At 35.6% G+C, this 27,920-nt stretch overlaps 2 protein-coding genes across 9 annotated transcripts in view; one reads left to right on the plus strand and one right to left on the minus strand.

The window, feature by feature from the left end:
- Window positions 1-26,716, plus strand: part of ARMC2 (armadillo repeat containing 2) — a 138,811-nt gene extending 112,095 nt beyond the window's left edge. Inside the window, exons 19-21 of one of the 5 annotated variants that reach the window (XR_006217787.1) lie at window positions 10,736-10,807; window positions 19,412-19,611; window positions 26,579-26,716. The gene's annotated coding sequence lies outside the window, so the exon portion shown is untranslated. Of the gene's footprint in view, window positions 1-10,735; window positions 10,808-11,802; window positions 11,888-18,871; window positions 18,960-19,411; window positions 19,612-25,576; window positions 25,717-26,578 lie in introns of those variants that run through there. The other 4 variants (XR_006217786.1, XR_006217789.1, XR_006217785.1 and 1 more) reach the window with 4 other exon arrangements.
- The window catches only part of SESN1 (sestrin 1), a 116,329-nt gene continuing 100,056 nt past the window's right edge, over window positions 11,648-27,920 (minus strand). For 3 of the 4 annotated variants that reach the window (XM_007078745.3, XM_042986947.1, XM_042986949.1), the window contains exons 2-10: window positions 26,727-26,792; window positions 25,747-25,947; window positions 24,941-25,123; window positions 22,534-22,776; window positions 18,821-18,968; window positions 16,998-17,110; window positions 14,757-14,947; window positions 13,378-13,522; window positions 11,648-12,826 (exon numbers count right to left, since the gene is read on the minus strand). In XM_007078745.3, the coding sequence (XP_007078807.2) occupies window positions 12,740-12,826; window positions 13,378-13,522; window positions 14,757-14,947; window positions 16,998-17,110; window positions 18,821-18,968; window positions 22,534-22,776; window positions 24,941-25,123; window positions 25,747-25,947; window positions 26,727-26,792 (1,377 nt within the window). In that variant the 3' untranslated portion in view covers window positions 11,648-12,739. The remainder of the gene's footprint in view (window positions 12,827-13,377; window positions 13,523-14,756; window positions 14,948-16,997; window positions 17,111-18,820; window positions 18,969-22,533; window positions 22,777-24,940; window positions 25,124-25,746; window positions 25,948-26,726; window positions 26,793-27,920) is intronic. The other variant, XM_042986948.1, reaches the window with a different exon arrangement.

Below are 27,920 nucleotides of genomic sequence, written 5' to 3' on the forward strand. Positions count from 1 at the left end.
TCTTTTTCTTAACTAATGGTCCTGGCTAGGACTTTGAAAACAATGTTGAATAGAAGTGGTGAAAGTAGGGATCCTTGTCGTATTCCTGATCTTATAAGAAAAGTTTCAGTCTTTTCATTGAATGTGATGTTAGTTATAGGCCTTTCACATATGGGCTTTATTATATTCAGATAGTTTCCTACTAATTCTACTTTGTTGAGTGTTTTTAATCATGAAAGGGTGTTAAATTTGTAAAATGATTTTTCTGAATTAAGATAATCTTTTTTTTTTTTGGTCCTTCCTTCATTCTGTTAATGTGGTGGATTGCATTGATCATTTGTTGTGTGTTGAACCATCCTTGCATTCCAGGAAGAAATCCTATTTCACACTTTTGATGTGCTGTTGAATTTTTTTTGCTAGATTTTGTTCAGGATTTTTGCATCAGTATTCATCAGGGATATTGGTCTACAGTTCTCTGTAATGTCTTTTTTTTTTTTTTTTAATTCCAGTTAGTTAACATACAATGTTATATTAGTTTCAGGTGTACATAGCAATTCAGCATTTCTATACATCACCCAATTCTCATCAAGGAAGTGCACTCCTTAATCCCCATCACCTATTTAACTCATCTGCCTACCCATCTCCCTTCTGGTTTGTTCTCTATAATTAAGAGTCTGTTTCTTTTCTTTCTTTTTTTTTAAATTTTTTATTTTTTTAAATATACATCCAAATTAGTTAGCATGTAGTGCAACAATGATTTCAGGAGTAGATTCCTTAGTGCCCCTTACCCATTTAGCCCATCCCCCCTCCCACAACTCTTCCAGTAACCCTCAGTTTGTTCTCCATATTTGTGAGTCTCTTCTGTTTTGTCCCCCTCCCTGTTTTTATATTATTTTTGTTTCCCTTCCCTTATGTTCATCTGTTTTGTCTCTTGAAGTCCTCATATGAATGAAGTCATATGATTTTTGTCTTTCTTTGACTAATTTCACTTAGCAGAATACCCTCCAGTTCCATCCACATAGTTTCAAATGGCAAGATTTCATTATTTTTGATTGCCAAGTAATACTCCATTATGTGTGTGTGTGTATCTATATGTATATATATGTGTGTATATATATATATATATATATATATATATATATATATATATATATCACTTCTTCTTTATCCATTCATCCATTGATGGACATTTGGGCTCTTTCCATACTTTGGCTATTGTTGATAGTGCTGCTATAAACATGGGGGTGCATATGTCTCTTCAAAACAGCACACCTGTATCACCTGAATAAATGCCTACTAGTGCAATTGCTAAGTTGTAAGGTAGTTCTATTTTTAGTTTTCTGAGGAACCTCCATACTGTTTTCCAGAGTGGCTGCAGCAGCTTGCATTCCCACCAACAATGCAAAAGAGATCCTCTTTCTCCGCATCCTCACCAGCATCTGTTGTTACCTGAGTTGTTAATGTTAGACATTCTGACTGGTGTAAGGTGGTATCTCATTGTGGTTTTGATTTGTATTTCGCTGATGATGAGTGATGAGCATTTTTTCATGTCGGTTGGCCATCTGGATGTCTTCTTTGGAGAAGTGTCTATTCATGTCTTTTGCCCATTTCTTCACTGGATTATTTGGGGGGGGGGTTTGGGTGTTGAGTTTGATAAGTTCTTTATAGATTTTAGATACTAACCCTTTATCTGATATGTCATTTGCAAATATCTTCTCCCATTCTGTCAGTTGCCTTTTAGTTTTGCTGATTGTTTCCTTCACTGTGCAGAAGCTTTTTATTTTGATGAGGTCCCAGTAGTTCATTTTTGCTTTTGTTTCCCTTGCCTCTGGAGACATGTTGAGTAAGAAGTTGCTGTGGCCAAGGCCAAAGAGGTTTTTGCCTGCTTTCTCCTCAAGGATTTTGATGGCTTCCTGTCTTACTTTTAGAACTTTCATTAATTTTAAGCTTATTTTTGTGTATGGTGTAAGAAAGTGGTCCAGGTTCATTCTTCTGCATGTCGCTGTCCAGTTTTCCCAGCACCATTTGCTGAAGAGACTGTCTTTATTCCATTGTATATTCTTTCCTGGTTTGTCAAAGATTAATTGGCCATACGTTTGTGGGTCCATTTCTGGGTTCTCTATTCTATTCCATTGATCTGAGTGTCTGTTCTTATGCCAGTACCATACTGTCTTGATGATTACAGCTTTGTAGTATAGCTTGAAGTCCGGGATTGTGATGCCTCCTGATTTGGTTTTCTTTTTCAAGATTGCTTTGGCTATTCGGGGTATTTTCTGGTTCCATACAAATTTTAGGATTGTTTGTTCTAGCTCTGTGAAGAATGATGGTGTTATTTTGATAGGGATTGCATTGAATATGTAGATTGCTTTGGGTAGTATCAACATTTTAACAATATTCTTCCTATCCAGGAGCATGGAATTTTTTTCCATTTTTTTTTTTTTTTTTTTTTTTTGGTGTGTGTGTGTGTGTGTCTTCTTCAATTATTTCATAAGCTTTCTAGTTTTCAGTGTATAGATTTTTCACCTCTTTGGTTAGATTTATTCCTAGGTATTTTATGGGTTTTGGTGCAACTGTAAATGGGATCAATTCCTTGATTTCTCTTTCTGTCACTTCATTGTTGGTGTATAGGAATGCAACCGATTTCTGTGTGTTGATTTTATATCCTGCAACTTTGCTGAATTTATGAATCAATTATAGCAGTGTTTTGGTGGAATCTTTTGGGTTTTCCATATAGAGTATCATGTCATCTGCGAAGAGTGAAAGTTTGACCTCCTCCTGGCCGATTTGGATGCCTTTTATTTCTTTGTGTTGTCTGATTGCAGAGGCTAAGACTTCCAATACTATGTTGAATAACAGTGGTGAGAGTGGACATCCCTGTCTTGTTCCTGACCTTAGGGGGAAAGCTCTCAGTTTTTCCCCATGGAGGATGATATTAGCTGTGGGTCTTTCATATATAGCTTTTATGATCTTGAGGTATGCTCTATTCCTACTTTCTTGAGGGTTTTTATCAAGAAAGTATGCTGTATTTTGTCAAATGCTTTCTCTGCATCTATTGAGAGGATCATATGGTTCTTGTCCTTTCTTTTATTAACATCATGTATCATATTGATTGATTTGTGGATATTGAACCAGCCCTACATTCCAGGTATAAATCCCACTTTATCATGTTGAATAATTTTTTTAATGCATTGTTGGATCTGGTTAGGTAGTATCTTGTTGAGGACTTTTCATCCATGTTCATCAGGGAAATTGGTCTATAGTTCTCCTTTTTAGTGGGGTCTCTTGTCTGGTTTTGGAATCAAGGTAATGCTGGCTTCATAGAAAGAGTTTGGAAGTTTTCCTTCCATTTCTATTTTTTGGAACAGCTTTAAAAGAATAGGTGTTAACTCTTCCTTAAATGTTTGGTAGAATTCCCCTGGAAAGCCATCTGGCCCTGGACTCTTGTTTTTTGGGAGATTTTTTATTACTAATTCGATTTCCTTACTGGTTATTGGTCTGTTCAAATTTTCTATTTCTTCCTGTTTCAGTTTTGGTAGTGTATATGTTTCTAGGAATTTGTCCATTTCTTTCAGATTGTCCATTTTATTGGCATATAATTGCTCATAAGGAGTCTGTTTCTTGATTTGTCTCTCTCTCTCTCTGTTACTTTTTCTCTTTGCTTGTTTCATTTCTTAAATTCCACATGAGTGAAATCGTATTTTTCTTTCTGTGAACTGACTTATTGCACTCAGCATTATACTCTCTAGCTCCATCCATGTTGATGCAAATGTCAAGATTTCATTCTTTTTTTTTTTTTTTTTTTTTAACGCTTATTTATTTTTGAGACAGAGAGAGAGCATGAACAGGGGAGGTCAGAGAGAGAGGGAGACACAGAATCTGAAACAGGCTCCGGGCTCCGAGCTGTCAGCACAGAGCCCGATGCGGGGCTCGAACTCATGGACCGCGAGATCGTGACCTGGGCCGAAGTCGGCTGCCCAACCGACTGAGCCACCCAGGCGCCCCAAGATTTCATTCTTTTTAATGGCCGAGTAATATTACATTGTGTGTGTGTGTGTATGTGTGTGTGTGTGTGTGTGTGTGTATATATGTATAAGTATATATATGTATATGTGTATATACATATATATGTATACACACACACACACACACACACCACATCTTTATCCACTCATCAGCCAGTGGACATTTGGGCTCTTTCCCTAATTTGGCTATTATAAAGCTGCTATAAATATAGTGGTGCATGTATCCCTTTGAATTAGTGTTTTTGTATTCTTGGGGTAAATACTCAGTAGTATGATTGCTGGATTGTAGGGTAGTTCTATTTTTAACTTCTTGAGATGACTCCATACTGTTTCCTCAAGTGACTGCACCAGCTTGCATTCCCACCGACAGTGTAAGAGTGTTCCCCTTTCTCCACATCCTCACCAACACCTGTTATTTTTTTTATGTTGTTGATTTTAACTATTCTGACAGATGTGAGGTGATATCTCTTTGTAGTTTTGATTCCATTTCCCTGATGATAAGTGATGATGAGCACTTTTTCATGTGGCCATCTGGATGTCTTTGGAGAACTATCTGTTCATGTTTTCTGCCTATTTTTAAGTAGGATTATTTGTTTTCTGGGTGTTGAGTTGTAGAAGTACTTTATATATTTTGGATACTAACCCTTTATCAGATATGTCACTTGCAAATGTATTTTCCCATTCTGTAGGTTGCCTTTTAGTTTTGTTGATTGTTACCTTTGCTGTGCAGAAGTTTTTTATTTTGATATAATCCCAATAGTTTATTTTTGCTTTTGTTTCCCTTGCCTCAGGAGATGTACCAAAAAGAAGTTGCTACATCTAATGTCAAAGAAGTTACTACCTGTGTTCTTTCTCTAGGATTTTAATGGTTTCCTGTCTCACATTTAGGTCTTTAATCCATTTTAAATTTATTTTTGTGTATGGTGTAAGAAAGTGGTTCAGTGTCATTCTTTTGCATGTTGCTGTCCAGTTTTTCCAACACCATTTGTTGAAGAGACCACTTTTTTCCCATTGGATATTCTTTCCTGCTTTGTCGAAGATTTAATTGGCCATATAATTGTGGGTTTATTTCTGGATTTTTTGGCCTTTCCCATTGATCTATTTGTCTATTTTTGTGCACTGTATTTGCCACCAGCTTTGCTCTTCTTTTTCAAGATTGCTTTGGCTATTTGCGGTCTTTTGTGGTTCCATACAAATTTTAGGATTGTTTGTTCTAGTACTATGAAAAATGCTGTTAGTATTTTGATAGGGATTACATTAAATCTGTAGATTACTTTGGGTAGTATAGACATTTTAACAATACTTAACAATATAGATATTTTAACAATATTCTTCCAATCCATGAGCATGGAATGTCTTTCCATTTCTTTGTGTTATGTTCAATTTCTTTAATCAGTGTTTTATGGTTTGTAGAGTACAAGTCTTTCACCTCTTTGTTTAGATTTATTCCTAGGTATCTTATTATTTTTGGTGTAATTGTAAATGGGATTGTTTTCTTAATTTCTCTTTCTGCTGCTTTGTTATTGTTGTATAGAAATGTGATAGATTTCTGTTGATTGATTTTGTATCCTGCAACTTTACTGAATTTATCAGTTCTAGCAATTTTTTGGTGGAGTCTTTTGGGTTTTCTATATTAGTATCATGTCATCTACAAATAGTGAAAATTGTACTTCTTCCTTACCAATTTGGATGTCTTTTACTTCTTTTGTTGTCTGTTTGCTGTGGCTAATACTTCAATACTATGTTGAATGAAGTGGTGACAGTGGACATCCTTGTCTTGTTCTTGACCTTACGGAAAGGGCTCTCAGTTTTTCCTCATTTTTTAAAAAGTTTATTTTTGAGAGAGGGGTGGAGCAGAGAGAAAGGGAGAGAACCCTAAGCAGGATTCTTGTGCTGACAGCATGGAGCCTGATGCAGGGCTTGATCCTATGACCCTGGAATCATGACCTAGGCTGAAATCAAGAGTTGGACGTTTAACTGAACCACCCAGGTGCCTCTCAGTTTTTCCCCACTGAGGATGATGTTAGCTGTGGGTTTTCATGGATGGCCTTTATTGAGATATATTCCCTTTAAACCTACTTTGTTGAGGGTTTTTATCATGAAAGGATGTTGCACCTTGTAAAAATGTTTTTCCTGCGTTTGTTGAAATGATCATGTGGATCTTTTCTTTTCCGTTATTGACGTGATATATTGCATTAATTTGCAAATATTGAATCATCTTTGCAACCCAGGAATAAATCCCACTTGATTGTGGGGAATTATTTTTTAAATGTATTATTGGACTGGGTTTGTTAGTATTTTGTTGAGGATTTTTGCATCTATGTTCATCAGAGATATTAGCCTGTAGTTCTGGTTTTTTGCGGTGTCATTATCGGGTTTTGGTATTAGGGTAATGCTGACCTCATGGAATGAATTTGGAAGTTTTCCTTTCGTTTCTAAGACTATGGAATAGGTTGAACAGAATAGATATTAGCTCTTCTGTTTGGTAGAATTCATCTGTAAAGCTGTCTGGTCCTGGACTTTTGTTTTTTGGTTATTTTTTGATTACTGATTCAATTTCTTTGCTGATTATCAGTCTGTTCAAATTTTCTATTTCTTTCTGTTTCAGTTTGGTAGTTTGTATGTTACTAGGAATTTATCAGTTTTTTTCCAGTTTGTCCCATTTGTTGACACATAGTTTTTCATAATATTCTCTTATGATGTTATTGTATTTCTGTGGTGTTATTTCTCCTTTCTCGTTTGTGATTTTATTTGGGTCCTTTCTCTTTTTTCTTGCTAAGTCTGGCCAGAAGTTTATCAATTTTATTGTTTTTTTTTTTTCAAAGAATCATCTCCTGGTTTCATTGATTGTCCTATTGTTTTTTTAGCTTTTATATCATCAATTGCTGCTCTATTTTTATTTTTTCATTCTGCTGGTTATATGTTATTTTTTTAATTTTTTTTTAATGTTTTATTTTTGAGACAGAGCATGAGTGGGAGAGGAGCAGAGAGAAAGGGAGACAACAGAATCCGAAGCAGGTTCCAGGCTTTGAGCTGTCAGCACAGAGCCCAACATGGGGCTTGAACCCATGAACTGTGAGGTCATGACTGGAGCCAAAGTTGGACGCTTAACCAACTGAGCCACCCAGGCGCCCCTGGTTTTATGTTTTGTTCTTTTTATAGCTCCTTTAGGTGCAAGGTTAGGTTGTTTATTTGAGATTTTTCTTGTTTCTTGAGGTAGGCCTGTATTGCTATAGTCTTCCTTTGAAAACTTCTTTTGCTGCATCTCAGAGGTTTTGGACCATTGTGTTTTCATTTTCATTTGTTTCCATGTACTTTTTCATTTTGTCTTTTATTTCCTGGTTGACCCATTCATAGTTTGGTAGCATGTTATTTAACCTCCATGTGTGTGTTCTCAATTTTTTCTTGTGATTGATTCCTAGTGTCATAGTGTTGTGGTCAGAAAAAATTTTCAGTCTTGAAATTTGTTCAGGTTTGTTTTGTGGGCTAACATGTGTGATCTATTCTGGAGAATGTTCCACGTGCGCTTGAAAAGAACATGTATTCTGTTTTAGGATGGAATGTTCTGAAAATATCTGTTAAATCCATTTGTTCCGGTGTGTCATTCAAAGCCATTATTTCCTTGTTGAGTTTCTGTTTAGATCTGTCCATTGTTGTATGTGGGATGTTAAAGTCCCCTACTATTGTATTACTATTGATTAGTTCCTTTATGTTTTTTATTAACTGTGTTATGTATTTGGGCACTCCTATGTTGGGTGCATAAATATTTACAATTGTTATGTCGTCTTGTTGGATTGCCCCCTTTATTGATATATAGTGTCCTTCTTTGTCTTTTGTTAGTTTTATTTTTACTAAAATTTTTTTTTAACATTTATTTATTTTTTGAGAGACAGAGACAGAGTGTGAGCCAGGGAGGGGCAGAGAGAGAAGGAGACACAGAACCCAAAGCAGACTCCAGGCTCTGAACTGTCAGCACAGAGCCTGATGTGAGGCTCGGACCCATAAGCTGTGAGATCATGACCTGAGCCAAAGTTGGACACTTAACTGAGCCACCCAGGCACCCCTGTTACAGTCTTTGTTTTAAAACAAAATCTACTTTGTTGTATATAAGAATTGCTATCCAGCTTCTTTTGACATCCTTTGGCATGATAGATGTTTCTCTATCCTTTCAATATGCAGGTGTCTTTAGGTTTAAAATGAGTCCCTTGTATGTAGCATATAGATGGGCCTTTTTTTTTCCTTTATCCATTCTGTCATCCTGTGTCTTTTGATTGGACTGTTTATTTACATTCAAAGTAATTACTGATTTATTGATGTATTTGTTGTCATTTCATTACTTGTTTTGTGGTTGCTTCTGAAGATTTCTCTGATCCTTTTTTGTCTTTCTCCCTTTCATGTTTTGCTGCTTTTCCTTAGTGATATATTTGGATTTCTTCATCCTTTTTCTTTGCATATTAGTATTTTTTGATACATAGTTACCATTGGGTTTGTATATAACTTCTTCTGCATATAGCAGTCTATATTAAGTTGATGGTCATTTGAACTCATTCTTTTCTCCTCCCCATGTTTTAGGTATATGTTATATCCTTTTTTCATTAGTTCCTTGACTGATTTTTTACAGAAATATTCATTTTTATGGCTTTTGTGTTTCCCACCTCTACACTGTCACTTTTTGTCTCTCCCTTTTTTTTTTTTTGAAAGAGCCCAAAAGTGGTGGGGAGGGGCAGAAGGAGAGAGAGAATCTTAAGCAGGCTCTATCCTGAGCGTAGAGCCTGACGTGGAGCTCAGTTCCACCACCCTGGGATCATGACCTGAGCCAAAATCAAGAGTCAGATGCTCAAACGACTAAGCTACCCAGGTGCCCCTTGTCTCTCCCTTCCAAAGAGTCCCTTTTAATATTTCTTGTAGAGCTGGTTTAGTTGCCATGAAGTTCTTTAGTTTTTATTTGGGTAACTTTTTATGTTTCCTTCTATTCTGAATAATAGCCTTGCTGGATACAGTATTCTTGGCTGTAGATTTTTCCCATTTAGCACTTTGAATATACCATGCTACTCCCTCTGGCTTACAAAGTTTCTGTTGAAAAATCTCCTGGTTTAAAAAAAAAAAAAAATCTCCTGGTAGCCTTATGGGTTTTCCCTTGTAAGTTAATGATTTCTTTTGTTACTTTATAATTTTCTTTCTTTATTGGGGTGTCTGGGTGGCTCAGTCGGTTAAGCAGCTGACTTCAGCTCAGGTCATGATCTCACGGTCCATGAGTTTGAGCCCCACATTGGGCTCTGTGCTGATGGCTCAGAGCCTGGAGCCTGCTTCAGATTCTGTCTCTCCCTCTTTCTCTCCTCCTCCCCTGTTCGCACTCTGTCCCTCTTTCTCCCTCTCAAAAGTAAGTACTAAATTAAAAAATGTTTTCTTTAAATGCTGTATTTTGCAAATTTAATTATAGTATGTCTTGGTGGGTCTGCTTTTGTCGATTTGTTGTGGGTACTGTATGCTTCCTGGGTTTGGATATCTGTTTCCTTACTTAGTTTAGGGAAAATTTCAGCTATTATTTCTTCAAATAAATTTTCTGTCCCCTTTTCTCTCTCTTCTTCTGGGACTTCTATAATATGAATGTTGCTATATTTTGTGCAATCACTGAGTTCCCTGTCTGTTCTTGTTTTGCATAATTCTTTTATCTCTCTTTTGTTTAGCTTCCCATTACTCTGTCTTCTATGTCATTAACTCGTTTCTCTGCTTCTTCCATCCTGCTGTTCATTACCTCAAGTGTGTTTCTTATGCCCTTTATCTTTGCTATGTTTTTCCTTATCTCTGTGTTAAGGGTTTCATTCATGTCTTCTACTCTTTTCTCAAGTCCAGTGAGTATACTTATATCTGTTTTGCTTAGATCTCTGACTGTGGTCCTGCCTTGTTCTTTCATTTGGGATAAATTTCTCTGTCTCCTCATTTTGTCTTGCCTCTCTGTGTCTATGTGTCAAGAAAGTCAGCTGTGTCTTCTGCCCTTGAAAGTTGTGACTTTATGAGGAAGTTGTAGAGCTTAACATAACCACAATATCATGACCTGAGCTGAAATCAAGAGTCAGATGCTTAACCAACTGAGCCACCCAGGTGCCCTGATCTTCTATTTTTAAGAAGTACAAAGAACTAAGCAAAATGAATAAAATTTTAACTATGTACAGTGTATGTAAACTTGTTGGGTTCACCTGTATTGCTATAACTCTCCAGTAGACAGAAAAGGGCAAAGGCATGATGTAAATTCAATGTGTAGGACCATGTATATATTATTGTAAGCTAATTAGAAATGGACTTATGTGGGGTGCCTGGGTGGCTCAATCAGTTGGGTGGCCAACTTTGGTTCAGGTCATGATCTTGTGGTTCATGAGTTTGAGATCCACATCAGGCCCTTTGCTGACAGAGCCTGGAGCCTGCTTAGGATTCTGTGTCTCCCTCTCTCTGCCCTCTCAAAAATATTTAAAAAAGAAACGGACTTATTATCAATATATTTTATATTTAAAGAAACTTAATAGTCTTGTCTTCTCACCAGGATATAGAACTTTGAAGGTAGGAACCATTTTGCCTCCCTACTCTCACCCACACATTATAAATTACTAGGTAGTAGATTGAGCTAAAATGTTTTGATGAGTAACAGTTATTATAACAGATTTGATTAAATCTAGATTTTTCCCTTGCTGGACATGAATATTTTTATTACCTGCTACATTTTTTTTTTTTTTTTTTAGTGTCCTCTGAAGTAAAAGCATATCAACACTATTCACCTGAAGAAGTTAAATATGCATTCCTAACCAGTAACGGTAAATTAAGCTTATAAGTCTACTAAATGTAATGATATATAGATTAAAACACTATAAAATTGTTTATAAATATGTTAAAATTAAAACATACTACAAATTAATAAAGTTCCAGGATTTAAACTGTAGCTATGTATATGTACTATAAAATATTTGGTGGCAAATCTTTATTGTAGAGACAAAGTCACAATTTGCTAAATCCACCTATGCTACTTGCAGGGCCTTTCAAGCAATAACGTGTGTTTATTACCATCAAACAAGATGTTAGCACCTCCCCCCCTTTTTTTTATTTCAATAATAGAATTTAATGATTCATCACTTACATATAATATCCAGTGTTCAACAAGTGTCCTCCTTTATGTCCCTTGTCCATTTAGCCTGTCCCTCCACCCAACAACCCTCAGTTTGTTCTAAAACTAGAGCTATTTCTACTTGACAGTGCCATTTTCTGTCCTGTTGTCACTCTAGTCCTTGTTTATAATTTTTTTAAAAAGGATTTTAAGTAATCTGTACACCCAATGTGGGGCCTGGACCTGAGATCAAGAGCTGCATGTTACATACACCAACTGAGCCAGGTGCCCCTGTTTCTAATGATTATTTGAACTCTAAAACATCTCCATTCAAAAGGGACAAGGCATGGGGTCATAAAAGTCTTACAGGAGATCATGAAAGTCCACTCTTTGTAACCTTTAAAATGGCATTGAGAGTTTGCCATTTAATAGTCTCTCATCTGATTACAGCATTATTTGTGAATCTGCTTGGCTATTAAAAGTAAACGGAACTTCAGAATGGTAATTGATTGTGAAGTCATAATTTTTCATGAGATTGAGACAGCACATAAAATTGGAGAAAAAATGATTTATTGAAAAATACCAATAATACTGACAGACTTCAAAAGCAATTCACACTTCCAGAATACAAAGTACTTAATACATTTTTTCCCAAAGTTAGCATTTTTGTAAATCAAATTTGATAACCTGACTAAAAATATTTTCCAGCTTTATTTTTAAAGAGCTGCACAATCTTTAAAGTGGGGACCACAAGGTGGGCAGGAGCAGAGGGGCAGAATGCACCTGGGACTGCGCAGCAGTCTACAGCAACATTTCCCACAACTTCAGTGCTGGAAACAAAATACTGCACAAGACAGCTGCCCTCCAGTGTCCGAGAATCTTGGGAAACAGCATATCAAAAGATAGCTAGCTTTTCTTATAATTATTCACTTTCATTTAAGATTGCTTTTTGAAGAAAATCTTTAAGAATGCCACTGTAATTTAATGTCATCCAATAGCTGAATTAAAAAAAAAACTATAATGAAAGAAATGAACTGTTACCATCGAAATGGTCTTTGCCGAGCTGTAATAATTCTAGGCTTTTTTAGATGCAAAAAAATTAACACATATGCAAGTTTAATTTGAAACCACGCAAATTATGTATGTAGGCTCAGATAGTAGCAGTGTTCACTTTTATTACTAATAGCTTAACTGGAACAGCCACTCTATTCATTCCACCAGCAGAAATAGCAGCACCAGGATCTAAATAAAATTCTTTATGTATAAAAAGCTTATGTCATTATCCAACTCCCATTCTTTGCATGCTCCAATTCTTGTTATCTTATTTAACATAAAAGCAACAGGATTTGGAGAGTTACTATTTGCTGTATTAAAACAGTTATACAGCATCTTGTACTGTCAAAAAGCAAAATACTGTGAATACTGTGAATGGCAGCCCTTCTTCACAGCTCTACACTTGAAGCTGCCAAGCATTCACTGCTCGTGCCAGCAGTGGTATTTCCACAGTAACATAGCAGAAACTAAAGGAATCATGGCACAATGGATTTCTGAATTCTTTTATCTACCATTGGTCCTGGGGCTTAGTACCTTCCCCTTGTAGACTATATCTGCTGATCATTCCATTATCTTTAATGGAGGAAAGGCATCAGGTCATATAGCGGGTAATGGCTCTCAGAGCGTAGAGGAGTTCTGCTTGCATCCTAGCTTCTATAAGAAGCAGATTAACATGAACCTGAATATAAAACACATTATTTAAGGTACAGTTGTAAGCATTCCCAGTTTTTCAGTGCTAGTATCCCCCCAAAATAAGTACATTTTCTGTGTGCCACTGAATAACTTAGAAGTCTTGAATTTGTCTCAAAATGAAAGCCATCTGATGCTCTTTTTGGATAGATACGGAGCTTATATTTGATTACATCTCTTCTTAGAGGTTTGTTATATTTCAGAAAATCTAGACATTGCTTTATTAGAATACCAACCTCCCCTGCCAAATCATCACTTAATAGTTTAATAACCAAGATGGTTCAACGACCAGACCATTTATATCTATAAACAATTCTCCCAAGCAGTGACAGCCACGCCAGCACTTCTGAAGTGGGGCCCTGGATGCCCTTTTATTCTTTTACTCTAGCACTATAATGAGATTCCCTTCCAAGGGACACCAGAGACAGCTGTGCTGGAATGTTCTTCTCTGGGTTGGAAAAGATTTGAGAGCCATTAGATTAGATGAAGGAGAGTAAGAATCACTGCTAAGTTACAGGGCAAACCACAATAGGTACATACCTTCTCAGAGTGCTTAAACTGCCTCCAGAAGCTATCATACATTCTTTTGGTAACCTTTTCGGGAGTGCAAACAACAGTCTTGATATAAACTTTAAAGCTACGATCCAATAACTGGTTAATTTCACCATAGTCATAGTCGTCATATCTGTTAAAAGATAAAGTGAGAATTATATATTTTCAATTTATAGTTTGATTTCTTTTGAAAGTATGGACATTAATAAATGCTGTATTCTTCTTCCCTCCCTGTGTAGGCAGCTATCTCTCAAAAACAACTGCTTTATAATGTTTAATTGGAGGTGAATGAGTGAATATAAAGAGGATAAGAAACAGAGAAGTTAGGGAAATGAATAGAAAATTTGCCAGTACCCAAGCAACAGTATATATTTATAATCAAAGAAGCAATCACACTGAGGAAATTGTGGAAACAATTTGAGTATTGTTAAAATTAAGTCCACAAATTAATATTTCTGGTTACTACTGCATGATATATAGATCATAATCCACTTGTGTAAATGAAAATAATTAATAATTATTTTTCCCCATGTTTCCAGGAGTTTCTGGTATCAGATGAGGAAAAAAATGGTGGGGGATTGGCAGATGATTATTCCAGAGGGAAGGATGATTTATAGTCAGCCTCACAGTGTCTACACTTAGGATAAGCTGTTCTGCTTTAAGCCAAGATGGTTACAGTCACAAGTGTCTGCTCTGCTCCACTGAGTTATAGTTTCTAGAACATCCAGGGACTGAAGTCTCTTGTGTTTCAGCTCTTGCAAAGCTGGTTCTACTACTATTCTGGAAGCTAATAGTCCAGTCACTGATAAAATGAATAGCAAGAGAAAACCTGATTTTACAGCTGAAATAATCAGAAAACCCTATAGCATAGTGTTTATGTACATCTGTTAGAAGGTGGTATATAATGGCTGCATTTCCTGCATAACATAATATGGCTGAATACCTAACAGGATATGAAAGTTTTGCATTTTGATGAAGTATCATGGGAGCAGGTACTCTTCAGAAGGAGCTTGAGAATAGCCAGGAGGGCACTATAAGGGTACTTAGTTCCAAGACGATGATACAAAGAGAAAAGATATCAAAGATGTCTGGTGACAAACTTTTCCTCTATGGGCCAGAGGCAATGTCCCTAACTTTCCCTTCTGCCTAGCTAGGAGAGAGGAAATAAACCAAGCTGCATTAAATTGGTTCTTTGACTCATAAGTGGCATAAAAATAAGCTATTGGGGAAGGAATGGTTTATGACTATTATACATATATGTAATATATATATACATATATATAGTGCATCTCTGTGTATATATGTTCCAAGCACTTGAATAATTTAGCTCAAAGGAAAATATTTCTTTGTAAACATAACAAACTAACCTTATTCCAAACATGCAGTGAATATAGTTCCAAATAGCCCGTCTAAGCATTGAGGTATCAACATCTTTGTGCATTGCCATTGTATTATAAGTAAGATTGTAAGCAATGTGAAATTTTTCATCAATCAACTGTCCCACATCTGGATAAAGGCGATTTACCAAAGAATAACCATGGTCTTCCCAGCAATAGTCCTAAATACAGAGAACAGAACAAATGTGAATAATTAAAATGTGGCCAAGTATAGTTCATATGGCAAAGCAGTAGACCTAGGTGAGATTACTGGCAGTTGGAATCCACTGCCTTTCTAGTATGTTCTCTGCAGCATGCAAACCTTTTGTAATTCAGTGAGCTTAAAAACCAGTGGAATTCTTCTCTCCTAAACACAGGCCACCCATTTTCAGCTCGCTCGCTCTCTCTCTCTCTCTCTCTCTCCCCCCGTCTCCTCACTCAGCATCCAGAGATGACCCATCTTGGAAGTCCTCTCTCCTTTTCCATTGCTGCAGCTATTTAAATGGTCCTCAAAGTTTGTAAATTTTTAATTCAATACAACCATCACTCATTCCTTTTCCTCCTACCTCCTAATTCTTAGCATAATTAACTGAATCTCCTAATTAGTTTTCTTACACTAAATCTCCCTGCTTCCTTTCTTTCTACCTCAAGCAAAATAAGCCCCTATGCTACTTCTACGTTGCTCTCATATTTATTTTCCTGAAACACCTCTTTGACATGTTATTACTCTGGTTAAAACCTACAAACCTGACCGATTTTGAACTAGCGTCACAGTAATCAGAAGTAGGAATCCTTTGCTTGAAGCACTCAGCAGCCCAGCCAATTTCTTTATGATCGCTTCCCTCAATCTAAGCTCAATTATTGCTTATAGTCTCCTCTGCTTTACAATGCCCATGCTTTTGGACCATGCAAATCTCTCAAATCCTAACTCACGCCATAACATTTCCAACCCACATGATCTCTTCAATTCTAATTATTGTATTTCATGACACAATTATACTATCAAGTAGAAATATTCTGTAACTCTTCCTTGTGCCTAATTTTTGTCCCTTTAAACATCTTCATCCCTTGAGCGAAGAAACACAATTTTCTAGTTCCCAAATTTTCATAATTTTGATAAAATAGTTATTAACACTGGACCCTCACAATAACTGTGGAAGTTGGGAATAACAACTCATCTGAATTAAATATTTACCTAAATTTTTATACAATAGGCTATTTAAGAAATAGTTATGATGTTTCTATTAATGGACTGGATTGAGAGCAGTCTTACAAAGCTTAAAGAACAGAATTGATGAATTAATCAATCAATAATTGATTAACTGATGATTCTTAACTTTTACTGTGGAAACAGAGAATACAGCTACTGTTGCTCCCGAGATATATTTGCAACGCACTTTTAGCATAGTGCCTTCTACCAAGCAAGAACAAAGGAGCCTAGTAGTATCCTAGACGACCACTAGGTCCCTAAGTTTCCATAGACTCAATAGATACAGAATTATACAGAGGAAGTTTTAATGTATATTTCAGAGTTCATGATTTTGGAGCTAAAGAAACTGGGTCTACCAAAAATAATTCTACTCCCCACATCACTATTTATGTGAATCCTCTCAAAGTTTAATTTAAAGCCCTCAAAAATGTTCATTGCTCCAAATAACACTCAGTACATATTTCACAGGGAATTAGGATACTGTAATTGTCATGGTTTATTGTCTGTGCTATCTGTAAGAACTCATCCAAGTTATAAAGAAAACAAACCAAGCAAAAGCTTACTCTCCCTAAAAAAGTAAATAAAGCACATCTTTTACTTTTGAATTTTTCATCCTCTTTCCCTCTACTCACTTTTACATAATGCTTGGGATGCTGGGGACATTTCTCTTGTTACTCAGGCCTGGTGCATATCAGGGCCTCACTTTAATGCTGGGGCTCAATAGGAGAGGAGGAGAAAAACCAATGCTATAAATGCTAGTATTATTCATTGTTTAGATATATTATGAACTTGAGTTTTGGCACACCATCTGGGAACCTAACCCATTACTGTCATTTAGTTTTATGGGTGAACGTGTTTTGATATCTGATTTATGAACTTCAACAATAAAATAAATATATTTAAAGGAATTGCCTGATAAAGAAAAGTCACTTCTTCAACATTCTAGAATTCTCAAATCCAGGGGGCTTTTTCTTATTTTAAGTCAGACTGAACTATTTCTAACTAGTCATGTGCAATTTTACCTGTACTCGAAATGTTGGAACATGCATCCCGTGTCTAGAGAAATCCTTATAGCCGTAACTAGTATCCTCAAAGTGACGAGATACATCTCTTGCTGGTGTAACTTCTTCATCATCTGAAATAATTAAAAAAAAAAAAGCCACTTAAAGCTTTTCAAAAACAGAATGCTAGTTAAAATTCATTTTACCTATAATAAGTAAAAACAGGATAGCCCTCTGACAGTGAGTAACCAACTTAAGTCTTAAAACCATAAAGAGAAGTAGCTTACTTACCAATAAATGCAATGTAATTAGATTCTATTATAAAAATATTCATGGTTGAATTTTTTATGCTTTGCATTTTTCTCTTTCCTATATACCCTCTGTGTTCCCAGTTCTACTTAAAAGCATGTACTTAAAGTCTGAACACCCTTTTGGATAATCTTTATGGTGATAAATCATCTATGCTCTATACTTTAGCACTTGAATGATTTCTGGTTAAATATTAATGTCCTACAATATATAATATGATCTAACACCTCAAAGGGTCCTAGAAACAATACTGCAATGGTGAATCATTTTTACAGTGTTTCCTGAAATGCTCTAAAGCCTTTCTGGATTGCTTTCATGTTCGTTTGAAGTAAATAGAAACAAAAACTTTTCCTCAAGGAGAAACAAGATAACATCCAACCTTCATTTATACAAATTTGATTTTTTCTGGGGCGCCTCAGTGGCTCAGTCAGTTAAGCATCTGACTCCTGATTTTGGCTCAGGTCATGATCTCACGTTTGTGAAACTAGGCTCTGTGCTGACAGCAAGGAGCCTGCTTGGGATCTCTCTCCTGCTTTCTCAAAATAAACTTTAAGAAAAAATGTGATTTTTTGTTTGCTATTAGGAAACTTGGTATTTAACACATACACTCTTTCGCTGTTATCAAAATACATTTCCTGTAAATTACCTGATTTATATATTAAATTGTATAGCCTGTATATAAAGGCCAAACATAAAGAATTTACATTTGTCATCAGTTGTCTAACAACTGACAAATCATTTCACAAATCATTTTATTTTAAAGCTAAAAAGTAATCTCAGGGCTTATAAAATTTCCTAATTTTATTTAATTTCTTTAATGTTTATTTATTTATAGAGAGTATGTGAATGGGAGAGGGGCAGAGAGAAAGGGAGAGAGAGAATCCTCAGCAGGCTGTGCAGAGCCTGACTCGGGGCTTGATCTCACAAATTGTGAGATCATGACTTGAGCCAAACTCAAGAGTCAAACGCTTAACCAACTGAGCCACCCAGGCACCCCCAATATCCTAATTTTAAAGAAGAGAAAAAAGAGAGCATTCATATGTTAAGTGCCTTACATTCACAAAGTTTATTAGCAGTGATTTTAGTATTAAAACCCAAATCAAATGTCCTCTTTTAGTCTAGTGCTATTTATACTATAACTTCTTTTTCTAGGTTGCCTGCTTTATTTATAGGTAGGAACACCTATGCAATAATAGCTTATCTAAAAGGAAAACATATTTGGATTTATGTTTTAAAACTATTATTTAAATTCTCTAATACAATTAAAAGATAAAAGTAAAAAAAAAAAAAAAGATAAAAATTTATCTAAATTCTCACCCCCACCTGGGTGGCTCACTCTGTTAAGCATCTGACTCAAGTTTGGCTCAGGTCATGATCCCATGGTTCCTGAGATCAAGCCCCAAGTTGGGCTTTGTGCTGATAGCGTGAAGCCTGCTTGGGATTCTCTTTCTCAAAAGTAAACAAACATTAAAAAAAGTGGGGATCTTTTTTGTAAGCAATAGAAATTTTGTTGACTATGTAATGATTGCTTTTACCTGAAGAGAAGACAAACATGCTCTCTCTTTTTTCTATTTCAAAACGTGAAGCCATCTCTTCCTGACTTGCCTCTTCTTCATCTCGACATTCCTGTAACTGCCTCATCTTTTCCATGAGGGCTTCGACCTCAAAGAAGGAATCACTTACCTGAAGAGAAAATATAATTAATGTTGTATATTTCAGACAAAGGATGAAATTTAAAAATTTTCTTTTATTAAGACACAAATTCTTATGAGACAACAGAATATAGGAAAAATAGATCTTATAATTTTAATGTACGTGAATGAATAAAAAAATGAAAATATTTTGGTGTACATATACAGGTCTACAGATTTTAAAATAAGTTTTTTAAGAACACAATATTTTTACCTTAAAAAATTAGTAATAATGTCATTACTGTTAATGCTAAGTTTTAAGAATTAAAATTTAACACTAATCATCAACTTACAATGGCTTAAATAAGATACAAAGTTTAAGTGGTTTTGCTTCAACTATGCACATTTGGGCACACTGTCAACACGTGTCTATCATCTTCAAATTATAGTAATCAGCTCAAATTTACCAATTAAGAATGAAATGTGTCCTTACAGGGCTGGAATTCTCCACATGACCTCTGCAAATGGGGTTGGCAACTGTCACTTGCTGGGATGACTAGAGCAGTGACATCTGTATTAATAGGTCTGACAGACACAGGAGGACTGGCCAGTGGACTTGAACTAGCCAAACAATACCCTGCTGCATCCTTACTATGGAACTGGGATCAAATCTGTGGAATTTATCTTATAAAACAGTAAGAAATCTTCCAATTTCAAATCTCAGTGTTCAAACACAAAACTAATGTTTTCCTCATTATACATATCTTTTGCTAGGAATGTTCTTCCCCTACTCTTATACTCTTTTCCTGGTTTACACCCATTGGTCCTACTCATGTCAGCTTACTTGCTTTTCCTGTCCTGTCCCCCCATCCCAAACCTTGCCACCCTAATTATTCTCACACAGCATTCTGCTCATTCCTTCAGAGCACCAGATACAATTTGTAATTGTTACTGCATGATACTGGTTTAATGCCTGCCTCCCTCAAACCAAACCTTCATAAAGACAGGGACCTGTCTAATTTACGAGTATATATTCAGAGCCCAGCATAGTACCTGGCACATAGTAGATATTTGCAAAATATTTGTTGCAGAAAGCTTGTAAGGATAATTCTACATTAAGAGACAAAAAATTTATACTACTGGTGCTTTATATTTTCGTATGATCCTAACAGTTATACTGAAGCACCCTATAGTGAGTACTTCCTCTCACAATTTCATGATAGAAAGTGTTTCTATGATGTATTAAAGGTTCTTCTGGTACATAGGTCTCCTTAATTACTCCTCAGAGAGAGTCAGTGGCCAAATAAAGGGCTGAAAAGAATGACCCAAGGTTTACAAAAAAAATATATATATATATATTTATATATATATATATATATATATATATATATAAATATTAAGGTTTTTGTCAACTCACATTATCCTTCATTATACTACCTGTTTTGTGTAGCTACCTTCTCCTAAAACAGCCCAAATTTTAAGTATTCTTATGAAAGACAATTCTTGATTGATTTAAAGTGAAGAAGTAAAGGAAATAAAGTACATTTCTTTTGCTCCTTAAAAAATCTATTAAAGTTGTTAGTGTAAAAAAAAAAAAAGGCATTTAATTTTGATATTAAAATGTTAATATTGTATGAGGAAATTCTTTTGGTTTTTTAACCACTTGTATCTGAATTGAACTGAGTCAGACATCTGATACATACCTGAAGAATAAACTATATTAGCTCACTGACAAATGCCCTCAGTGTGGGCCATAAACCTTTTAAATAGCAAACTCAGGGACAAGTAGAGAAATTTAAAATTTCTATTATTTTACTACTAACCTCATGTAACAGAGGAATAACTAGAAACAAGCAAGTACTTTTTTAGCCTTGTGCTATTTTTTTTTTTTACCCTTTACCCCAAAAATTTTATTAGGGAAAAACTACAGAACATTTACAGTACAATGTTTACAGTCACAATGTATACTGAACTGATTTCCCAAAATATATTACAACTCAAGTTGACTTGTTACATTCAAAAACCTACTTCTAAGTAGTCCAGAGTACATACATACCTAGTGCTCCAACTGTACCTATGTACAAACAAACTAAAGCTACTGCTAATTCATCCGTTGTTCAGGAAAGCATTCTTGCCTTTCTACACTCCCACACAAAAAGTACAAATTTTGGAATTTTCTGTAATGAAAGAAGGCGTGTTCATGTACTACATACCATTTTAGCACTAAGAGGTGGCCTCTTCACTTCATATTAAAAAGAAGTGGTAGATATCTTTTCCTTTTGTGTAGTTGAACCCATCCTACATTCCAATTCTCTCAAGCACTAATACATGAAATACTTATGTGGTTGAGGAAGATTTAAGGCAAGTTCTGGCCCTTCCAAAGGCACTGTAAGACTACCCCCAACCCCATTATTTTCTTCAGCCTTGTCCTAAATCAAAGGTGGGGAAGGACCACAATCCAACTCCAAGCATCCTAACAACTGATATATATATATTTTTCCTTAGACCATCTCATATAAGTTTTAATAAATGATCAGTGGCCAATATTACGGCCTATAACATTAATCCAGGTGGCTCAACAGGGTGAAACTGATGGTCTTGGGCCTTGTGATCAGCTCACAAGTGATCAATCCTGGGAAAATTATTTTCCTTCATGTGCTAATCTCACCATATGTAAATGCTACTTTTTATTTAGCACCTGACAAATAATACCAGCTGTACTAGGCCTTTTATTTCTTTAGAGACATTTCATTTACACCTCAAATAACCTTATGTCTGACCTCTATTTAGACATGAAAGAACAGAGGCTCAGGGAGGCAACCTGCCCACAAATATATACATTAAAGGTAATTCGACCTGTTCAAATCTGTTTCAAAGGAATAATATAACCGAAAAATGTATGCATGCAAAGTATTCAGAAGACTGTGATGTTGTTTCTGTGATTTCTCTTTGGAAATCTTTTCACTATAGCAAAAGAATGCAAAGGGGATTTTGACTCATTGTATTCAGGAATTAAAATCTGCTTATAGAACATTCAACTTGTTCTAATCTGTTTCAAGGGAATAACAAAATTGAGAAAATATAAAACCCAGAGAAGGAATAGAAAACATTTTAATAAATTTACTTTCACTTACATATATATTTGTGCCAAGTTAAACATGAAAAAGAATTTTAAAAGGAGAAATTTCTAGATAAAGGCTGATTAACTCTTCTAAAATATAATTAAGAAACCAGCCTGTTTCTTTTATGCAAAAGAGAGGAAAAGAATGTGATCAGCATCAGGGAGTCTCCACCACTAACTTGCAGGGTCTCAGCCTCCCCTCATCTCACTGCAGCACACATTCAACACTAGCTGGCTCTCATGGGGCATATGCTGGTGGCTCTTGATCCTAAAATTACACTTGAGTGTAACCTCCTAAAGGGTCTTATAATTTTATATGTCCCTTAGCACTAAACTACTGCTGAGCATTTATAGGCAGTCAGTAAATACTTGCTGAATGAACAGGTAGAGGGGCTTAACAGGGTAGGTTTTCTAAGAAGTCACATGAAAAAATAATATAGCAGCAATCATTATGATTAGTCTTAAGACAATCCTGTAACAAATAATAGATACTTACTGAAACATTTCCTGCTGAGTTGACCTGCATCTCATCCACACTGTGATTGCCATTTGTAATGTCACAGATGCAGTAGTTACTAACAGAAGGAGGTCTGAATGTGTGGCCACCGTCACAATGAATTTCTGGACTGATTCCACAGCCAAATGTGAATGAGGCAAGAGAATGATAGTGTGTGAGGAGAACCACTGCATGTACCAGTTCTGCAAGGGACCAGCTGTGCTCTTCAGCTTTTAAAAGTCCCTTAAGAAAAAAAAAGAACATACTTTTATACTGGTTATGGTGTTGGTAAAAGTAAATAGTTCATCTTGGTATTTAATCTATTTAAAACAGGGGCGCCTGGGTGGCTCAGTCGGTTAAGTGTCCGACTTCAGCTCAGGTCACGATCTCGCGGTCCGTGAGTTCGAGCCCCGCGTCGGGCTCTGGGTTGATGGCTCAGAGCCTGGAGCCTGCTTCTGATTCTGTGTCTCCCTCTCTCTCTGCCCCTCCCCCGTTCATGTTCTGTCTCTCTCTGTCTCAAAAATAAATAAACGTTAAAAAAATTAAAAAATTTAGGATTAGGAGGCACCTGGGTAGCTCAGTCGGTTAGGCATCCATCTGATTTGATTTCAGCTTAAGTCATGATCTCATGGTTCATGGGTTTGAGCCGCACATCAGGCTCTGAGCTGACAGTGTTGAGCCTGCAGCGTTGAGCCTGCTTGAGGTTCTCTCCCTGCCCCTCCCCTGCTCATGTGTGCAGGTGCATGCATGTGCTCTCTCTCAAAATAAATAAATAAACTTAAAAACAGGAGTAGTCACTGTATAAAACCTAGGATACAATTATAACTTGAGACACATAGAACCCAGAGTTTGCCAGAGCTTAACATAACCTGATAATGACATATTCATTATTATTTTGATTTTCTGAAATCCTGATTTTAAAATGTAATAGAATGTTTTTTGTTTAAAAGCAGTTGCCATATTTCAGATGCCGGATTCTGAATGCTTTCACTGTTAGTTCAAAGTCTCAATCTAAATGTAATAAATCTGTATTTAAAGTGGAAGCTACTGTATAAAATATGCCTGTGTTTTTCTTTATTATCAAACTGTCTCAAGGAATTTTAAAGTTAGTAGTTTGAACTTGACTCTGCATATTCCTAAATCATCAAGTTATAATTATTTAAAAAATTATGTTCAAGGTAAAGTCTACGATTCTTCAAAGTCTTGCATATCATATCCCTTCTGCTTCATTATTTGTTTTATAATCCTGTGTAATTTTGCATTACCAGACAATATAATAGATACTACATTAATCAATTTCAGATCTTATATCTTAATAAGATGCTTCAATTATATAATAGTATTGAAAATGTTTTATGAAATAGAAAGATAAGCCCAAAAATATGTTGTATTTTTAAGAATTTCTACTGCATGGTAGATACTTTTAGGGAATGTCAATCTACTTAGAACCAGAAGGCACTGATTTAAATGGCATTTTAAAAAGATACACAAGATGCCACTTTACACCTATCAGAATGGCTAAAATCCAAAACACTGATACACCAAGTGCTGGTGAGGATATGGAGAAATAGGAATGCTCATCCACTGTTTCTGGGAATGCAAACTGGTACAGTCACTTTGGAAGACCTTTTCCCAGTTTCTTACAAAGCTAAACACAGGCTTACCATGCAATCCAACAATCACATTCCTAATTATTTACCTGTTTTGAAAACTTATGTTCACCAAAAAACCCCTGCATGTGAATGTTTATAGCAGCTATATTGTAACTGCTCAAAACCAGAAGTAACCCAAGATGGCTTTCAAACAAACTATGGTAACTCCATACACTGGTGTATTATTATTCAGTAATAAATAAAATAAAATAAATTTTCCATGGGAAATGCATGGAGGAACTGTAAATGCAAACTGATAAGTAAAAGAAGCTCATCTGAAAAGATGACATACTGTATGATTCCAACTATGTAACATTCTGGAAAAGGCAAAACTGTAGACAGTAAAAACATCAGTAGTTACAGGGTTTCAGGGAAAAGGGGAGGGAGATGAATAGGTGGAGCCCACAGGATTTTTAGAGCAGTGAAACGACTTTGTATGATGGTGTAATGGTGGATAGATGACATTAGCATTTGTCAAAACCCATAGAACTATACAACACAAAGAGTGAACCATAAGGTAAGCCCCAGATTTTAGTTAATAGTTAATTGATCAATATTGATTCTTTAATTATAGCAAATGTTATACTAATGCTAGATGTTAGTAAAAGAGACTTGGGGGGAGTCTCAGGAGGGTAGAATATGAGAATATTCTGTGCCATTTTTCTGTAAACCTAAAATTGCTCTAAAGATTAAAGTCTATTTAAAAAAAAATCTTTTTTTAAGTGACACCTTAGATACATTACACTTCTACTTACCTCAATATGTTCTTTGGTAATAAGCCAAGGTCTATGGGCTAACACTTTATTAAGTTCTCCTAAATTTTGTAGTTTTTGAGGAGCATTCTCTAAACCATTAAGCCATTTGGGGTCTCCACCAACATGAAGGAAATCATTTACATGGAGGTTCACTAAGTAGGAACACTGATGTCTTGCTGCAGCCTTAAGAGAAAACAAAAAGATCAATCTAACTATAAATATTAAAATTTTAAACTATGAATATTTTTCCTTTATAATGGGTAAAATAGCAAGTGTTTGATTAGTCCGTTTGCAAATTTTTCATAAACCACAGAAATGCAGTTTCATATAAACATTAAAAAAAATCACACACACCATAGAAAGACCTCAGAAACATCCCAAAAACAAACTGAATAGCTGATAAAAGTATTTGAGCCTTAGGAATTGTATTTATATAACTTTCAGATCCTCAGATTAACTTCAATTAAGGTGCCAACCATAAAATAATGGAGTATAATTTACAAATCGAACAGGAGTAGTGCCACTTATGTCAATGTGAACTATTTGTAACAGTGGAATAGATCCTGTGTTCTTCTTTATTCTCATTTAATGGAAAATGGTTCTTAATAATGTATAAACACTTGTTTCTTTTTACAGATACATCTGAGAGTATACTTATTTAGTAAGAGGAAAACCACATACTACCTAACAGGAATCCAATTAGAAGTCAGAATATAAGTATTCATCCCTTTGTTTAAAGCATTAACCATCTCTTAAAACGATTAATAAAGGAGGCAGAAGGAATTTTTCATTTAATGTTTACAAACCATTATTCCAATGTAGTGCCGATAATGTAGGGGCAATGGCCCATCCATTTGCAGTAGATAGTGTTGAGTCTTTAGGAAACTTTCTAGATACTGTGGGTGAAAAACCATCACTAATGTAATGTTATCCAAACGACCCAAAGCAGCAAAAGAATCTGCAAATAAAGCATGCATCTGTGCGTCTTCACTTCCCACTTGGAGAATCTGTATGAAAGAGAGGAAAACCATGGTTACATAAATTGTAAATTGGTGTTAGAATGCAGTGCATACGTATTTTTTTTAAGTGTCATCTACAAGCAGGTTAAATTTGGCTTGAGAGAAAGGTTATAATTCTGAAACTTTAACTCAACTAGCAGCAAGACAGAAGAATAAACAGTTGAATATTATGTAGTAGGTAGTAGATAAAAAACAAAGGCTGAACATTAAAGGCCACCTAGATAGGCTGCTTGCAGACTTGGCCAGAATCCAGATAAAGAAGCAGATTTAGATTATCAAATTTGCAGAGCTTGCAAACGGACTCTAAAGACTTTACCCTTTCCTTATAACGCCTAGTCTCAATTTAAGGAGAACCAAAATTTAAGGAGATCTAAAGCATAGGAGTTTTACATATTTAGAATTAAACATCCAATCTAGCACTGACACCAGCCTGTGGAGATGGTCAAGACCAAGTAACTCAGCTTATGAGCATGCACCTAACTAAACATCTAAATATAAAGAGATGGAGTATTACTGGTCAAAAACAAGTCTTGCCTTTCCTAGATTAAATATGGGTGTTAGAAAAGCGTCATGAAATACTAGAAATCAACATGACTATAACAGCTTTCTAATCCCACAGATTCACTGCCAAAGCATGATGATTAACTGCGATCAACTCTGCGTAAAACATGTTGTTGTCCAACAGTTGTTCAGATGCCAAGATGTGGGTCATGAAAGCTTTTCCTTAAAAGCATACAGTTCACTATGTACTTTCACAAACAACATACCTCCTTTTCTGGGATGAATCTGCTTGGTCCGTGTCCTAGTGGTCGAGGAATTCTAATTCCAAGTTCCTAGAAAAGAAAATTACACCATCTCAGGCCTCTCAGCAGTAAACAACATGAACTGAGGCTACAGGAATGGGAGGAAAAACAACCAGTTGAACAGAGACAGGCTTGTTTTAGTGGTTTGTTTTCATGGCCATATATACATACCAACTCCTCTGTTTGCATCATATGGCTGACAAGAGCTTATAATACGACACAGACTAAAAACAATAAAACCTGTTTCACTAAAACCAGAGTTTTGCATAAAGTACTTGGCAGAAAGTCTAGAACAGAAAGTTCAGCACATAGCAACCAACCCTGTGGACTGTCACTGATACAAAATAAGACCAATGTGTTTGTACATCCAAAACTCAACCAACCAAAACATCAACCCCTGTGTATCTTGTCAGGAAATGAAAACTCACTAACCTCTGCCTAGACGTCTTAAGTTGAAAGGAGTGTTAATTATTATTACATCTACAATAACACTTCACAATAGGAGAAGAAATACTATGAAAAATAAAAAGTAGTTACTTAAATCCATAAAAGTAAGTACTGCAGGGCATGTTTTCTCTGTGGCTGAGTAAAACAATCTTCGAGAAACTAACTTTGCGAGTTTGCTTTAAATCTTTTATTTATAGTATGTTATCAATTTTGCTTATATTTTAGAGAAGCCCAACTGATTAACAAATAAAGGTTTTCTGCCCTTTGACATAGTGAATCTAGAACCCTGTACTTGAGAGTCTACTATATTTGATGTGACAGGGTAGTGTGGTTAACAAAAAGTGACAAGTATGTATTAAAGGTCCATCTTTTCCCCAATACTGTGTGATTAGAGAAACAAAACTAAAATAATAACTTTTTTTTAAGGCTCATGTCCTATCAATCTGGTTTCTAAAAAAAACAACAAAAAAAATCCCCCCCAAATTCCTGAAGTTTACACATCTAAATATTAAACCCTTGCTTATATAACTACATACAAATATTATTTGTACCCTCTACTGCTTCCAAAAGTCCTTCAGGATGTTCCTTTTAAAGAAAAAAAAAGCGGGGGGGCGGTGGTTTGCAGACAGAGAAGGATATGTGGCAGCAATTCAAAAAATCTGGTCCAAGTGAATGAAAACCTTTTGAGCAGAGTGGATTTTTAAAAATTAA

Source organism: Panthera tigris, chromosome B2, assembly GCF_018350195.1.
Source record: "Panthera tigris isolate Pti1 chromosome B2, P.tigris_Pti1_mat1.1, whole genome shotgun sequence".
In the NCBI taxonomy this organism is placed as follows: Eukaryota; Metazoa; Chordata; class Mammalia; order Carnivora; family Felidae; genus Panthera; species Panthera tigris.